General features: G+C 45.3%; 1 protein-coding gene across 1 annotated transcript in view; it reads left to right on the top strand.

The window, feature by feature from the left end:
• CPVL (carboxypeptidase vitellogenic like) overlaps positions 1-17669 on the top strand; it is a 196200-nt gene that overhangs the window by 111855 nt on the left and 66676 nt on the right. Inside the window, exon 11 of the mRNA XM_082259784.1 lies at positions 6490-6672. Within this exon, the coding sequence (XP_082115910.1) occupies positions 6490-6672 (183 nt within the window). The remainder of the gene's footprint in view (positions 1-6489; positions 6673-17669) is intronic.

Here is a 17669-nt window from a genome sequence, read left to right as displayed (position 1 = left end):
AACAGTCCTCCTGTATGGGGCCCGAGCCCCTTCATTTTAACAGGAGGGCCCAGCAGCTCTGTTTCATTATAGTGTGCGAACAGTTTGTAATGCTTCACAGTAGCTGCAGTGCAAAAAAAATTACATTTCCCTGGGCCCCATTCGTTCATCTTGGGGGCCCAGGACGCGGCAGCATAGAGAATTTTTTTCTTTTTCTGTGTGAAGACAAACACAAACCAAATCCACCGTTGCCAACCTTAAATTCAAAGCCTTGGCTGTGGCTGCTCTCTGACGAAGTGATGTGACTGCTGCTGTCTCCCTCAGTAAGGGTTGACGGCAGTGGGAGATGCTGTAGCCAGCGGGCCACGGTGACTCTGGCAGTCAGTGGTACATTAGCTGTCAGGGGTGAGGAGGGAATCGGCACAGGGATCCAGGTGGCGGCTGATGTACAGAGGCAGCACAAGCTGGTAAGGGGTACATGCAGACAGTACAGTAAGACTAAGACACAATGCTGCAGCCATGCTCAAGATACAGCCAGGGACCAGCCCACAGCACATGTAGGCCTCTTTCACACGGGCGCTCCATTTTTGTCCGTTCAGTCACTTTTTTTTTTTTTTTTTTTATACGGACACGGATGACACTTGTGTCATCCGGTCCGTATGTCCACATATCATCCCATCCGTTTGCGGATGATATACGGACATAATGTATGTCTATGGGATTGCGGATGTCAGCGGATGACACCGCTGACATCAGATTTTGCGTCCTTTCCGATTTTTAAATGGAACAAAAATAGGGTTCTGTTCCGATCTGAAAAACGGAACAGAACTGAAAGGACGCAAATCGGATGTCAGCGGATGGTCATCCGCTGACATCCGCAATCCCATTGACATGCATTATGTCCGTATATCACCCACAAACGGATGGGGTGATATACGGAACGCCCGTGTGAAAGAGGCCGTACTGTGTAATTATAATGGTAATGATTACTGATTGTACTCATTCTCATGATGAGGATCATATACAGTACGTGTACTGTGGCTGTATCATTCATGGGCATGGCTGCAGTATTTGTACTTGTGTGTGTACTTGTACTGTGCTTATCATTTTTAGGCCTCCCTTACACTTGTGTTTGGGAGGGGTTTTTACCACCTCCCATCACCCCCCCCTTATGCCATGAACACAATGCTTTTTGTGTATAAACAATTTTGCCGTGGACGTGATGCCATGAACACACAGACAGCTTTCTACATGGTAACCATTATCCACACTGTCGCATTTAGTGTTTAATGCTGCCCAGGGAACACGACCCATTCTTCTGCTTGTGCAGAGTTTTTAAGTGGTAAAAGAGGGTGATACAACACCACCTCACTGGCTGTGAAATGTCTTCTGAAGGGCAATCCAGATGTGGATCACACTTCAGAGCACAGCACTGTTGTGTGAACTAGACCAAACGTTTTTTTCTAATAAATACTGAAGTAAATGCTGCAGCTGATTTAAATGCATAATTAGATGAACCCTAAGACCCTTAAGCGGAGCTCCACCCAAAAGGGGAAAAGCGCCTCTTGTTCGCACACTACCTCCCCCCCCCCCCCCCAATGCCACATTTTGCCACTTTTTGGGAGGGAGTCGGTACCTGGTATTAGGTAACCACTCTCACTTCCTGGTAAGATTGCTGCATGGCGATCTCAGTAATTTCCAGCCGAAACTCCCCCCCCCCCCCCACCCCCCGCTGCCTTCTGAGACGTGTGTGTCCCAGAAGATGACAGGACCATTCAGAAAGCACAGCATGACTCGCGCATGCGCAGTAGGAAACCAGCTGTGTGCAATGCTGGTGCAAGCACCCGAAGCTGATGAATCGGCTGGGGTGCTGACATCGCGGGATCCCTGGACAGGTAAGTGTGCTTATATTAAAAGTCAGCAGCTACAGTATTTGTAGCTGCTTACTTTATTTTTTTATTTTATTTTTTAGTACAGGCTGGAACTCTGCTTTAATGCCAACTGCAGTATGCATTGGCAAGGATGAGGTCAGGTGAGTTTGGGTCCTATTCTGAATGTGTTTGAGCTATCCCAGCAGAAAACTGTCACCAGAAGGCTCCTCACCAGTCATTAGGCTGTCCATACATTAGAAGAAATTGTAAAACGACCCCGTGCAACAGTATTCTTTTTGATATGACAAAATCCGGGGTGGCTGCTGCTTAATTCATGTAAAACCACATAAAACAAGTGTTGGTAAATGCTGCGTCGCCCCAATCTTCACTCCTTATCATAGGTTTGCTATACATCACACATTCATACATAGTGCTATACAATTTTTATATAAAGTGCAATAAAAAATAAACCATATTGTGATATGAAGATATCTCCTGCTTGATTCCTCTTTGGTATAGGCATGAGCTATCTTGCATAGATTGGCCTGGGAAATTGCCAAACACAGTGGGGCTGTGATCAAGCACTTTTTGACCTATTCCCGTGCAAGTTGGAGTGGTCAGCACCATCAAGTGAGTTAAGTCCCAGAAGGACACGGGACACTAATCATGGAGTTATACAAGATTTGTGTTTTAGTGGCACGGACTATTGCACTTTTACTCATTTAAGGAGCTTTACAGCACTTTGAAGCACTTTGACACTTTTATTGTACTTGAATTTCATATTGAATTGTTTAGCGCTGTGTATGATTTTGTAATTTATAGCATACATATGTTAGGGGGTTAAGATTGGGGTGGCGCAGCTCCCATTTACCAACACTTGCCCATACATTCATACATCAGCTTCTGAAGACGTCACATTGATGATGAAACGTGTCAAGTTGGGAAGCACAGTGTGTTACGTTGAGCACAGGTGAAATGCAGGCTGACACCTAGCGGATCCTGCTTCCCTTGTGAAGTGTGGATGCTTGCACTGGATGGTTTTTAAACCTTTCTTGTACAATTGGCCTACTACAGAAGTCTTTTTAATAAAATGACCTATACTTTTTTACTCTAGGAGCAGTCTGTTCTTCGTTCTTTCCTTTTTCTTGCCACTGTATCCTACCACCAGAACCACCGACTATAGCGAGGAGGGGATATTGGGAGCCGGCCGGAGGATTATCCTTGGTTACAGAGACAGCCTAAGCCTTTGACCCTTTGTTATGACAAGGAGGGTCTGGTGAAAAGGGATCTTCACTTATCTCTGCACGTGATGTTTTGGGCTCACACGGAGATAATTTGATAGTCATGGTGGGCATTACACTGCAAAAGAACTTTGCTCATTGGATGCCACAAAGGATCATCGTAATTAAGAACTCTAGCACTATTTGGACTTCACTTACTTTGATTTAATTTGAACATGTTTTGTGAGTTGTGCAAGTTTTATTTAGATTATGTAATCATATGTCTCATTGTTAATGTTTTTATAAGCAAGCTGTTTTCACAGACAATTTCTTGTGGATCACACATCATTGCCCATACATACGCCAGGTAACTGACCTGATTTCCCCATCTTGACCGCTATTGTGTGTTTCCAACAGAATGGTTGTACAGAAGTCAATCTGTGGATCAACATCTGTTTTACCACGGTGCTCATGCAGTGCTGAACCGGCCGAATTTCGATCCACGTATGGCCAGCTTAAGTGGTGGAGGCATTCCCTGCCCTGTAGCCACACACATACATGCCTCTTGTATGCATGCTGCTGCAGAGTGGGAAATGCCACTTATGATTGGTGGGCCACTGTGGTGGGGGGGGGGGGGGGGGGGTTTAAGTTAATTGTACGGGGTTCCATGATTTCTAACCGCAAATGTAAGAATTGATGCTTGTTTGACACCAAAGGGTAGTCACACCAAAAATTGATTTGATTTAGATTTTTCTTCTGTTTGCTCACTTTGCATTTTGCAAATTGATAAAAATAAACAATTAAAATACTTTTTTTAAAAAAACCTTCCTTTTACACCCACCTAAAACTTTTGAACAGCACTGTACATTTTGGGGGTAAATGTGTGAACTGATGTTCCTTGTAAAAATGTATGAATACCTATAAGATTTTATCAGTTGTTATAGTACTACGTTTTAGAAGATTTAGTGAATGTGAAAGCAAGCAAGCAGATTAGATAATCTTGTATAGATGACATTGTAGTTTGCCCTAAGTTATTGCATTATACATCATGCTTCTGTTATTGATTTGGGTTGTTGGAGTATATCCTCATGACGGAACTCCTGTAGCTCAGCACGTTAGTAGTGTGGAAAAAATACTACGGTCTGCGTTACATACCATAAAACAATGAGGCATAATAATGACTTCCATACTGTGCTGTGTAGTTGTACAGTATGTCTGTAGTCTGTGAGAAAATTATTTTGAGGCACATTTTTTCCATACTATTGGACTGATTTATAAAAGCTGGATAAATGGATCAGATATCTGCAGTAGTCAAAATACTCCTTTCATTGGACACCCAGAATCGAATTGGCTTTTACTCTGCCAGTTACTTTCACATGTTGCTTTTTTTTTTTTTTTTTTTTAACATGATGGAACTAAAGAAAAAAAAAATAAATATATGTATGTAGGTCTTCTTCTTTTTTTTTTTTTTAAAACCAGCCTACTTTTCATATTTTTGGGAGATGAGGATCATTTTGACAAACCCTAGTATTTTTAATATACTGCCTGAATGTTGGCAAGTGAAATTATTCTTAGGAAATCACACGTAGACCGAGGTACAGATTGTCGTCCTCCGTGATAAATATCTAATATTGGACGTTAAAGGTCACGTACCACTTATTGATCAAGCAATGATGGCAGGTTAGGGGTGATGAGCGCTTTTGGGATTTTTTTATTGCATAAAGAGATTTTTCATGCTTTGTTTTTGGCTGATGGACCAGAGCTTCTGTTTGGTCGGAAGGAACACAATGGGGCTTGTGTAGCTGGATGGTAGGTGGGAAAAGTGATAGCTGTGAAGCACAAAGAGGGCATATACCAGAGAGCTTCCAAAGAGAAAAAGTGACCGCACTCAGAGGTGAATGAACTTGAAGTGTTTATTCCCATTCATAAAAGACAATGGTGCATCGAACAGACATGGACACGGTTGACGCGTTTCACGACTCTGTAGGTCGCTTACTCATGATTAAGCGACCTACAGAGTCATGAAACGCGTCAACCGTGTCCATGTCTGTTCGATGCACCGTTGTCTTTTATGAATGGGAATAAACACTTCAAGTTCATTCACCTGAGTGCGGTCACTTTTTCTCTTTGGAAGCTTGATTACTGGATGGCGGATCCGACCAGCACCTAGGCATTTGTGCCTCACCTGAGCGGCTTTTCCTGTGTTGTGTGTATGATCTCTCCATATACCAGAGAGCACCAACTGGAGTGTGATTAAAATATGAACGCAGATGGTTTTGATGCTGTGAGTGCTTGTGTTTAGAGTGTGGAAGATAATAGATGTCAGAAGTGGGGACTCCTCACAAGAAAATTGATACCGTGGAGTGATGTGGTTGAAGGAGCAGTCTTTGGAAGGGGTTCGATCTCTGAGTTGGCTGACGCTTTTTGTGCCAAATTAATTTCTAGAGTAATCCCATAACCCATAACCTCTGCTATCAGCTGCATAAGGGGAGTGCCAGCAGGAGGCAGAGAGAGCAGTACACTGATCTTCCCAAATGAAGAGCTGTGCAGGGGTGGTATGTCAGCACAGGTCTGAGCTGTGGAGGACAGGCAGGCTGTGCACCCAGCACAGCCAGAAAACTGACCATAAAGGCATGGATATGCTTCTGGTCAGTTTAAAATAGGAAAGCAGTGGGTTGGCAGGATCACCAGCTATTTCACACATGGGAAGAAATGCAAAAAAACAAGGTAATTAATTAATAAAAGTGCATGGTACAATTTACACATCGGGAATATGAAATGTTGGGGTAAGAATAAGGTCAACCTCTTGCTGACGTTCCCCTAATTTTCAATACAATGGTTTGAATTGATGCAAATCTTGGTAAGAGGTTAAATCTAAAGAGTGCATTTCAGCCCTATAAAATCTGTTCTGAATTGTAGATAACTGCCAGACAATGTTGGGATGTTATGCCTTAAATAGGAAGCTAAACCTTTTTTTTTTTTTTCTCCCAGAATATTGTTGGTCTGTGTGTGTGTGTGTTGCCCATTCTTACTTGTTCTATTTATTTTAAATGCAGTACTATTGATTTTGTCATAAAAATGCCCTACAATGCAGATTTATTGATTCTAAAGCCAGAGCACCAGAATTGTACTATACCTTGCATATAGACTGCATACAGTAGTATTCATCCCTTGTTAAGACAAATATATGTACTCTTCTATCTCAAATGCTAAGACAAATATGTACTCTTCTATCTCTTTTTTTTTTTTTCTATCTCAAATGCTAAGATCTGTAAAGATCAATTGCATACTGGTATGATCTAGTAAGGGGCATTTAGAGTCATTTATCAATCGGATTAACACTTTTACCAGTGTAAAAAAAAAAAAAAAAGTGGTTTCTATTTTGATATTTATTCTGTTTCAATCCTGCTTTCTGTCAGGTCCTCCTGTACAGTGGTCAGCTGGATGTTATAGTGGCTGCTCCTCTTACCGAAAGATTTTTGCAAACGGTGCCTTGGTCAAGGCTAGAAGAGTACAAGAAAGCTGAGAGGTCAGTCTGGAAGATCAGGAAGACCGATTCCGAAGTGGCGGGTTATGTACGAGTAGCTGGAGATTTTGCTCAGGTGAGAAGAGATTTTAAGTTCACAGCACAGAGTGATTAATGCTTTGTTATCCCCCCTTTCCTTCGTGCATTAGATCTCCTTTTCACACTTCTAATCAGTCACTTCTAATTAATCACTTCTCAATTTTTGCAAGTACCACTCAGAACAGCCTACAGCCGCAATGTATTTCAGCCTGTCCTAGATTATGAAAGGCTGCTACAGTTGGTCATATACTTTTACCTGTGCCTCTCTGGTGCCTGAAAACTATTACATCAATTAGAGTGAAAACTGTTCTTTATTTACATTGATTTTTAGTTTTTTATTTTTATTTTTTTTAAGTCTTCTGTATACTGGCTGGTTGCAGGAGTCAGGTGGAGCACCCACTACAACAGCAATATGCATAATGTCCTAAAATTGTCATTCTAAGCTATTTCACCCACCAGAGCATGGGGAAGGCTCAGAAGAAGTCCTTGAAGGGGAGCCTGCGATGAGGGAACCAGAGAGCAAAGGAATCTTGAGAGCAGCCAAGAGGACAGTTTAGTTGATATTTTCAGATGGGTTTGGTGATGTAGCTTGGGGCAGAATTGTGGATGGCTTTGTATGTTTGTATTTTGAATTGGAATTTGCTGGGTGGCCAGAAGCCTGTGGAGGATTTGCAGATTGGAATAGAGGACACTGAGTGCTTAGTAAGGTGGATGACTTTGGCAGCAGCATGATGGACCGAAAGGGGCGTAGGAAGTAGCCTATGTAGAGGTAGGCCAATGAGGAAGATGCAATATACTTAGTGGTTGTAAAGGCTGAAGGTGTTTTACCTTAATGCATTCTTTGCATGAAGGTAAAAAAAACCTTCTCTGTGCTGCTCCCCATGCAGCCCCCCAATACTCACCAGAGCCCTCTCTTGATCCAGCGATGTACAGGGGACCCCCGGCTGTCTTTGGTTCCTCTCTTCTCTGCTGAGACGGCAGCGGGATCCTTTGGCTCCCACTGCTGTCAATAGCAGCAAGTGAGCCAATGAGGAAAGAGCGGGGGGCAAGGCAAAGCCACGGCTGTATGTGTGTAAGGACACACAGAGCAGGGCTCAGGAGCAAGGACGCACCAGTGCATCCATAGCAAATAGTTTGCTTTTTGGGGCACTGGTCAAGTAAAAGGAGCCCCAACAGGGGACCGGAGACGAAAAGGGCCAGAGCTGCTCTGTGCAAAACCATTTAACAATAGCCGCCGCCTCCTTAACCTCAGTTGACTTGGTTCCCGAAAGGGCCTGGTATGGATTGTGGGAGGGTGGAGGGGGACCCCCATGCTGTTATGGTGTTTTTTTTTTTTCCAATTGGATTTATGTTCAAAATCAGATGTGTGATTCAGATGCGTTCCCATAGAAAGCAGTGAGCATCTGAATCGCACCGCAGTGCTCAGAAAACACACAGGACTCTTAAAATTCCCCAGCAAATTTGCACTGCCGCTACACCGAATACATGTGAATCGGCTCCATAGAAAGCCAATTTGGTTCACGTGTTATGTGAATCGGATGCGTTTCAAAACGCATCCAATTTGTATACATGTGATTGGAGCCTATGAAGACCGGGAATTAGTAGCTTGGTTCTTGTGCACCTCAAACTCTTACATCAACATTACTGTAATGAAATGATTACAAAATTACTGTAAAAAAAAAAATCCTAGGGACTTATTCACACCAGCAACATTGGGCAACATTCACCAATCAGTCCCAATGCATGAACAAGGCAATTTGTCATGTTCTGTGGCTTCAATTCATTACAATGTGCTGCCTTGGTGTGCGCTGAAATGGCATTGCAATGCACTACAGTTTATCACCATATCATTGATGTTTAAAAAAAATAAATTGCACAGCAATGCATGTTAACAGCATATAGTATCACAGTGCATGTTGAACAGCACAAGTGTGTTGTGCGCATGATAATGTGTGTGAATGGGCCCTTAGTTCCAAGTTTTAGTGTGCTTAGGAAGGGGGATGTCTTGCAAATCTTCTAATCCTAAAAAAAAAACAAAAGAAACTGGCTTTATTGAAGTTGTGTGCTACAAATAAGACACATAAGTTGTGAGGACACCCCTTGTAATACAGAGGCTGGGTCTATGGCGCTGTGTGTTCCTTGTGGGTGGAAGTGTATTTTAAGCGTTTGTTACCCTAATAAAAAAATAAAATAAAAAAAAAAAGGATCATGTTCCCTTAAAGCATGCATAACAGCACAGTGCTTGTGCTGTGTAATTTGGCCCCTAAATTACAAAACCTGGCTGATCCTGACTGTTTCTTACCTCCCTCTCTAATCTGACCACGATAATCATGGCTGCTGAGCCCTGACACTGTGGTCAGTTTACATGCCTCCATCATCCGCAGCTCCCCTGTTCTCCTCTCCCCCATTCTCTCCCCCCTCCCTGCCTGTCAGCTCTGGTGTGAGCTGACCCTCCCCTCCCCTTGTAGCACCGTTCAGGGCAGTGCAAACATAACTACTCACAATCCCTGCCAGCCCCTTTGCTAGTGTAGCGCTGCCTCCTTGAGGGCAGCTGCATTTCTCACCTTTTTGGGTCCCTCTGGGTTACCAGTAGCAACTGCATTCAGAATCTTAACACTTCACTTTCCGGCTCAGTCAATGAACAGTCTAGGGTTTGTTGTATTTGTTTTTATTTTATTTGGGGATGAGAGAAGGGATCCTCCAGAACTTGAATTATTTACAATGCTGAGGACTTCTATCTGAGGATGCGACTAGGCCGCAGTTTCACCTTGCCAATAAATGAATCTGAGGTAAAGTTCCTGAATAAACACTTGCTTAGCACTTCAGGGTACTCACCTAGTACCCCCTTTCTATCCACCAGCTGACACCCGTCCTCCTACTACTCTACTCCGTAGTGGCCCCCTTCCTGGTCAGGCCCTTAGACCTGATCTCCTGTACTCAACGATACTGCTTTTCAGGTTCTCCAGTGTCTCAACTCCTCCTAGTCAGCTCTTCTGGACCTCTGGGTTCTGCTTCTGCCCTCTGGCTCACCAGGCCGACTGCCTGTGACCATACACCAGCTGCTGCAGAAGAGGAGGCAGTTGCCACCCTCCTTCCGGGGATTCTGCTCACCAGCCAAAGACCCCGAGCACATGTGCTCCTGGCTTTTATACGACACCCCACATTGCTCCGAGACAACCAGTGTGTGCCAATCACTGGGGCTGTATTAAAGCCTGTGTACTCATTTGGCCAGGTTTCCTCCACTTTCCAATGTGCCTCCCCTAGACCACATGAATCACACATTGAGCAGACCTAACTCACAGATCCTGCTCTCCGTTAAGCAGAGAGCAATGTAGAATGTACCTGCTGCTCCTCTGATAGGCAGACAGAGCCAAGACTATACTCCCTCTCTAGCACCTACCTAGGAGGGTGCTACACTAGTATAACCTGTAGTATATACCACATGCCGTTTTTTAAAATTCATTTTCTAAATACCTTATTTATTCTCCCCGATCAGAGGTCACGTGACTGCTCGTCGCGCTCTCCTGCTGATGTATGTACTACAGAGGGAGGGGCCAAGATCTCCCTCTGACGTCTGCAGGGTGGTCACGTGACCTCCCTCTGTAGTGTATTACACATGACCTTTGATCGGGGAGACTAAAAAGGGATTTGGAAGATGAATTTTAAAAAATGACATGCAGTATATGCTACAGGTTATACTAGCAGAGGGGTTGGCAGTGATTGTGTGCACTGCCTTAAAAACCCCTTTTAAAGTGGAAATTTAGGCAGAACATTTAAAGTCCTGCTAGATCACTTCAGGATGGCCCCTTTGTAGGTAAAGCTATGTAAAGCATTACAAATAGGTGCCTATACTCTTTTTAAAATCCAGTAATACATGGTCTTACGCTGCTCTGCACATGCTCAGTTGCTCTCCATTTCTAGTCACTGGCGAGTTTGCAGAGGCCAATCTGCCGACAGCCTTAAAGTAGAAGTACACTAACCTTTGGTGACTGTTTTGTCACCACCTTGTTACTGTTTTGTAAACTGCATAACCTCAGTAAATATAAAAAATGTAGAAGTCCACCCTAACACTAAAATCTCTTAATCTACTGGCATCCAGGATCTAAGACTAACTTATCTAGCCATGTAATGAAAAAAATTTAATCTCGATACATACCTTTTTATGAAGCCGCACCGGGTGCGGACCGACGCTGAGCTGTCAGCGGCGGCTTCTCTGTGGAGGCAGGTGCAGAGGAGGCAGCCGACAATGGAAGCACCATAGTAAGTCTATGGGTGATGTCACTTCCCATTTTTTTCCCAGCTGTTGTCAGCTGTCTCTGATGGAGAGCGGAGCTGATGTAGACCGGAAAGGCTTCAAAAATAGTAGGCATAGCGATTTTTTTTTTTTTTTCATTACAGGACTAGATAGGTTAGTCTTAGATCGTGGATGCCAGTAGATTTAGAGATTTTAGTGTTAGGGTGGATTTTTACTTTAAAGCGGCGTTCCACCTGGGGATTAAATAAGTCAGCAGCTACAAATACTGTAGCTGCTGACTTTTTATAAACGCTTACCTGTCCAGGGAGCCCCTGACGTCAGCACCCCAGCAGATTTTCATGCCTGCTGCCACTCGTAAGGATAAACTGACAGTAACAGCCGGTTCCCTACTGCGCATGCGCAAAGCCACTATGCTTTCCAACTGGCCCAGCAGCGGGGGAAGGAGGAGGGGGGGGCGAACTTCCGAGGGACAGCACCATCTCCCAGAAGTGGGAATTTATCCCCCCTCCTCCCTGACCTCCTCCCTGAAAGGTGCCAAATGTGGCACCGAAGGAGGGGGGGGGGGGGGAGGAAGCAGATCAGTGGAATTTCCACTTTTGGGTGGAACTCCACTTTAAAGCAGAATTTAACCCTCTTATCCTTTGCATCCAAGGTAGCTGCTTCTGTTTGAACTGTACCTACCATGGTGCTGCACATGTGATCAGTTATGACACCAGCCATTTGATGGTTTGACCGTTTGCTTGAGGACACAATAAAATGTGACCGTTTGTTCATTTCCATCATTCCAGGAATGTAACGGTTTTTGAAATCCGTATTTCTCTATCGCTCATTGACAGACGTAGTCCTCGGTGATTCAGCACCTTCGGGATCTTCGGTCCTGGCAGGATTTTTTGCTTAAAAAGATTTTTAGATAGCTTTTTTTCTCCAGTGTTCCTGTGAGATCTTCAAGCAAGAAAGCTGAACTGGGCTACGGGCTGGGTGTTGAGATCCAATGGTCACCCCAGTTCAGCCTACGAGCGCGTGCAGGCCATAGCTCCGCGCTGGGTCGGCCGCGACATAGTCCCACTGGACGGGGACTGACCCTGCGAGTTAAACGTCTCGCTGAAACGCCAAGGACCATGAGTCACGGCGTCCGGATTGGTCGACAGCCCTCCCACCCCGGTGGAGAGGGGTACTGTCAGGAATTGGCGCCCGCCTGGTTCCGGTATGGTTAGTATGTTCCCCCTTTCCCTCTGACGGGTCTTGTGGTGAACGCGGGCCCTCGCTGTATGGTAAGGATGAGTTTTTCCCTCTATCCTATAAACATGGCACAGATCCCCCTATTTTGAGTGTGATTTTTGCGTGCAAAAAGCCAGGAGGCTTGGTTTGGGAGCTGACAATCTAATTGTAAAAATGTTTAAAAGATTGTAATCAGCGGCAGTACTGGAATCTTGCTATGATATAATAAGTATCCTACCAGTCAGAAGCCAGGGATATGTAGACTGTCTCCCTAATCAGGTCTCCAGCAATAGCAGGCCTTCCGATGGCCCTACGGTCCGCCAGGGTTCGGTACCGCCGACCAGGCTAAATCCCCATGTAGAGAAGGTGTTGTGATCACGCCGCTATTGCGTGCAGCCGCCGCCATTGTTTTGCTAGATCGCACGAGGCCGCCATTTTGGTGTAGCCTCGTGTCTCCAGCATGGGGGCGGCCATGTTTGATGTGTCCCAAACACCTTGTGGAGCTTGGGGAGGCGCCGGAAGGCGTGCAGAAGGGCGGAGCCGCCTCCTTTCTTCCCGGGCAGCCAGCCAAGAGACTTCCTGTCGGTTTCAGACAGGGCTGAGACAAGTGCAGTGGAAAACTCTGAGCATCAAGTGGTGAGCCTGGGGGTCGATCTCTCTCTCTCTCTCTCTCTCTCTCTCTCTCTCTCTCTCTCGCTCGATAGGGGTCCCTAAGCAGCTAACACTGAGGGGCTTTGTGGCGCTCGGGGTCTAAAAAAAAATTTATTTTTGGATTGAAATTTCCGGATAGTAACTGGAATTATCATGGACCCTGCCACACAAGCACCCCCACCTGTTTCCCTCGAGGGGACCACGGGACCCGCCGGTGCACAGTATAGTATAGACGCATTTACATCAGTTTTGGAGTCTTTGGTGGCTCGGGTGGAGACGGCCTGCCAGGGACGTGGGTCAAGAAAGCGACCCCCGCCTACCCCTATATCATCTGACACCTCTGACTCAGATTCAGAGATGGTCACTGCAGTTGCAGGTCCCTCTGCAAGGGCTGTTATCTCAGGTAAAGTTCCCTCAGACAGTGAGGAGGACGTTCATTCTTCCGCCATAATTCGAGAAGAAGCATTGGTGGACGCACTAGTTGTGGCGGTGCGGGAAACCTTAAGATTTGAGGTTTTACCGGCAGAGGCAACTGAAACAGAGATTCCCTTTTGGTACTAACAAGCCCATCAAAACGGTGAAGGTTTTTCCTGTACCCAAGTGTTTTGATAATAAGATTAAGGTAGAATGGGAACATTCTAAGCGTACCTCTACTATTTCCAAGCGTATTGATAGACGTTATCCGTTTGAGGAATCCTTCATTAAGAAATGGACGGTACCACCTGTGATGGACCCACCTATTTCCAGGCTGAATAAAGCCACGGTTATCCCAGTGGAGGACACTTCGTCCTTTAAGGATCCGGTGGATCGAAAGGTGGAAGCGGAGTCCCGCACTATCTTCTCCCTGATAGGGTCAGCATTTAGACCAGTAATTGTTATTGGTCTAGTTTCCCAGACACTAACGGAATGGGCGAGACTGGTACGCCAAGACCTGAGGGGGAAAGATTTCCCCCAGGGAACATCTGAATTAATGGAACAGATTATACAAGGACTACAGTTCGTCTGTGACGCAGCCTTGGATACTACTCCCCTATTAGGGCAAGCATCTATGTCATTGGTAATCCTCAGACGTGTGCTGTGGTTAAAATGCTGGTCAGCAGACCTAGGTTCCAAAAAGACCTTGACTAATCTCCCCTTTCAGGGGAATCGCCTATTTGGTGCCACTCTAGATGAGATCATCAAGAATGCCACTGGGGGCAAGAGCACTTTCTTGCCACAAACGGCAAGAGCTAAAGGACCTCGTAACAAGCGAGGACTTTTCTTTACCGCCCATAAAGGGTTCGCACGCCCGGCTGGAACAAGCGGGAAAGGCAAGGCTCCTCCAGGCGGGTTCAAAAGGGGCTGGTCGGACAAACAAAAGACCGACTCAGCCAAACCCAAAGCAAAGAATTACACAGCCTGAAGGTGCGCCCCCACCCGGGTTGAGGGTGGGGGGACGTCTTCACCGGTATTCAGGGCATTAGATCGAGCATCGATCACTGTTACCGGTGCGATTCTTCCCTTCCAACATTTAAGTACTACAGGGAGTGGCAGTTACCGTTCCCTGAACAGATCTTTTTCTTTACCTTTTCCAAAGATTAGTCTCAGTTCCCCACAAGAAACGGATCCGGTTGAACAGACAGCCCGAGAAGCCTCTAGCCAGGTGACTTCGGTCCCGGAGGTTCAACCAGAAGAAATCACCGTTCCGAATAGGAATCAGGTGTCTTATAAATGTGTGGGAACAGAGAAGGAGCAGACTGATGATCGGGACCAGATAGCTCATGGGCCGTCTGGGTCAGATCCAGTCAACGCCAGTGGTCCTAGAAATCCTAGGCTGGCCTCGTCTAGCCGGTCTGGCCGACTTGGACAGACTGGTCGCGGACGTTCCTTGGGAACTTCGTCTCAGGGAGTGTCTGCGGTCTCAAGGACCAATCTTCCATCATGTTTTACAGTCGCTGGTTTTAATGGCCTGGCCATTGAGACCCAGGTACTGAAGGACAGAGGGTTGTCAGCTTCAGTTATTCCTACCCTTATTAAAGCAAGGAAAGCGACTTCCAGCAAGGTTTATTATCGCACATGAAAGACTTATATCGCGTGGTGCGAATCTTTAGGGATTCCTCCACGTACCTATTCGGTGACCCGAATACTGGCCTTTCTGCAGAAAGGGGTTGAGCAGAAACTAGCCTTGAGTACCATCAAAGGTCAAGTTTCAGCATTAGCAATCTTCTTTCAGAAACCTTTAGCTACCAAGTCCTTGGTGCGAAATTTCATCCAGGGGGTGCGGCACCTGGCTCCACCAGTCCGCGCGCCCTTACAGCCCTGGGATCTTAATTTGGTTTTGACGGTTCTACAGAAACCTCCCTTTGAAAACATCAGGGAGATTCCCTTGCTTACTTTATCCCAGAAGGTGGCCTTCTTGGTGGCTATCACTTCTGCACGCAGGGTGTCAGAACTGGCTGCATTATCATGCCAGTCCCCATACTTAGTGATTCATAGGGATAAGGTAGTGCTTCATCCTAAGCCATCCTTTCTTCCTAAGGTGGTTTCAGATTTTCATCTGAATGAAGATATTGTACTACCTTCCTTGTGTCCTCAGCCCAATCATCATCGGGAACATGCGTTACATTCCTTAGATGTGTTTCGGGCAATCAGGGTATACCTGAAGCCGACGGAATCGTTCCGTAAGACGGATTCACTTTTTGTGATCCCGGATGGCCCCAGAAAGGGGTTCCCTGCAGCTGCCGCGACTATCGCCAAATGGATCAGACAGACGGTGGTACAGGCTTATTCTATTAAGGGTCGGAGTCCTCCGTTCCCTGTTAGGGCGCACTCCACTCGAGCGCTCAGTACTTCCTGGGCCTTCCGCCATCAGGCGTCAGTGGTCCAGGTATGTAAGGCGGCCACCTGGTCGTCAGTACATACCTTTACAAAATTTTATAAGATTGATGTGATGGCATCGGCGGATGCCTCATTTGGCCGCAAAGTTTTGCAGGCCGCAATTTGAGGAGACCGGCGGTCTACCTCGAGGGTTTTTTCTGTTGAAAAAATTTTTCTGTTGAGTCTCATCATTGAGGATGAGCATTGTAAACTTCTAGTTGGCACCGGTTGGGCCTTCTAGATTTGGATTTAATTTTCCATTTTCCCACCCCTCATTTGTGGTACTGCTTTGGGACGTCCCGAAGGTGCTGAATCAGCGAGGACTGTCTGTCAATGAGCGATAGAGAAAAACGGATTTTTGTAAGATCTTACCGTAAAATCCTTTTCTCTTAGCTCATTGACAGACGTAGTACCCGCCCCTCTGTTTTGGAGTTGGGTTGGGTTAAATTCTCTAAACACTGCTTTGTGACATAACTGATGTGCTGTAGCAGGGAGAGAGAGGATATACCCTCGGGGACTGCCCCTAGGGTGTGGCCAGAGCATTTTTTATTTCCTGTCTAGTCCTACTCCTGTGGAGGCAGCATAACCCGAAGGTGCTGAATCACCGAGGACTACGTCTGTCAATGAGCTAAGAGAAAAGGATTTTACGGTAAGATCTTACAAAAATCAGTTTATTGATGGGTTTATTTCCGCTTTGATTTACTGCTGGGGCTTCTTTAGGCTTCAGTAAAATGGCAGCCTCTGGCAAGAAGAAACAGGAGGAATGCTGGATTCAATTTACAGCACACATTTTGGTAGCAGAATTATTGATGTGGAATGGATGTTCCTTGCTAAATAACATTATTTTTTATCAAGTTGTTATGGGGAAGTTCTGCTTTAAAGCAATGCCCTTGTATGAAAATTCAGAGGCGCATAATGGAGAGGAGAGAAGGAGGAAAAAAAGCAAAACGGTTATCCAGCATGCACCAAAAACAGGTTGGACAGAAACCATTAAGACCAGAACTCTGCTTTATGGTTGTGCCGAATTGAAATTGCTAGTTACCTGGTGCCTCCAATAAGAGTAAATCTTTTAGAATCCAGCCTTCGCATAACACAACATAAAGAAATTGGTCACTACAGACAGCACATTTTGCAATACATTACTGTATAGTAAATAATCTAGGTATACAAGATGCATATATTTGTATAAAGTCCTGCCAAAAATTAGTAGATTGTATCAGTTATCGTTGTGACTACAGCAATTTACTTTGTAAACTTCTGAAAGCCCTGAGACTCCTTGCTGGATTTAGTAACTTTTTTTTTTTTTTTTTCCACTGGCAATGGCTTAATTCATCCTTTTGTGTGTTTTAAATCAAAAGTATAAGATGTTTAAGCAGCAACATCTGGTTCATATGAAGCCATGTGGAGGAGAGGATCTGATAAAGGGACCATGTATACAGCCATCTGCATTGTGCTTTGTAAGAACCCTAGAAGCCATGGTGTCTAGCGATCGGCAGAGTCCCACGTGTGCCTCAGGATATTGCAGCGTGCACACTGCAGAGTCACACTTGGCAGGAGTCAGAGGAAAGCCACAGGAGTGCTGTCAGTAAACTGGCAGAGGTTAGAAATGAAAAGCCTTGAGCTATTGCGTTCTCCTGCCACACAATTAGTTCTGACAAAGCTGCACATAAAATCACTCCAGGATTCCAAGAGCATTTGTTGCTTGAAATGTGAGACTAAGGATACCAGCCTATACCCTCCTGGGTTTTCCAGGCATGTGAACATAGAGTTAAATTAGAAAAGGCCTAAAATGCAGCTTCTAAACTGCATAAAACAGAAACCACTTAGTTTCCATCTGGTGCACAGTTTAACACCGGGATGTTGCTGCTGGCTCTGTGTGGTGACATTGAGGGTTTTTGTGATTGTGATGAGAAGAACAAACACAAATAGAAGATTGCTTCCACATGCTTTCCATAAGTTTTTTTTTTTGGAAAAGGAACGTAACCGTTTTGAATGTATAACGTTGTATGGTACGTCATTGCCTGCTTGGGCTCTTCCTTTGCAAACTATTGTTC

The sequence above is a fragment of the Pelophylax lessonae genome (genome assembly GCF_965119305.1).
Source record: "Pelophylax lessonae genome assembly, chromosome: 5".
NCBI classification, from domain to species: Eukaryota; Metazoa; Chordata; class Amphibia; order Anura; family Ranidae; genus Pelophylax; species Pelophylax lessonae.
The sequence above is the reverse complement of the archived record's forward strand: the minus strand, read 5'-3'. Positions and strand labels throughout refer to the sequence as shown.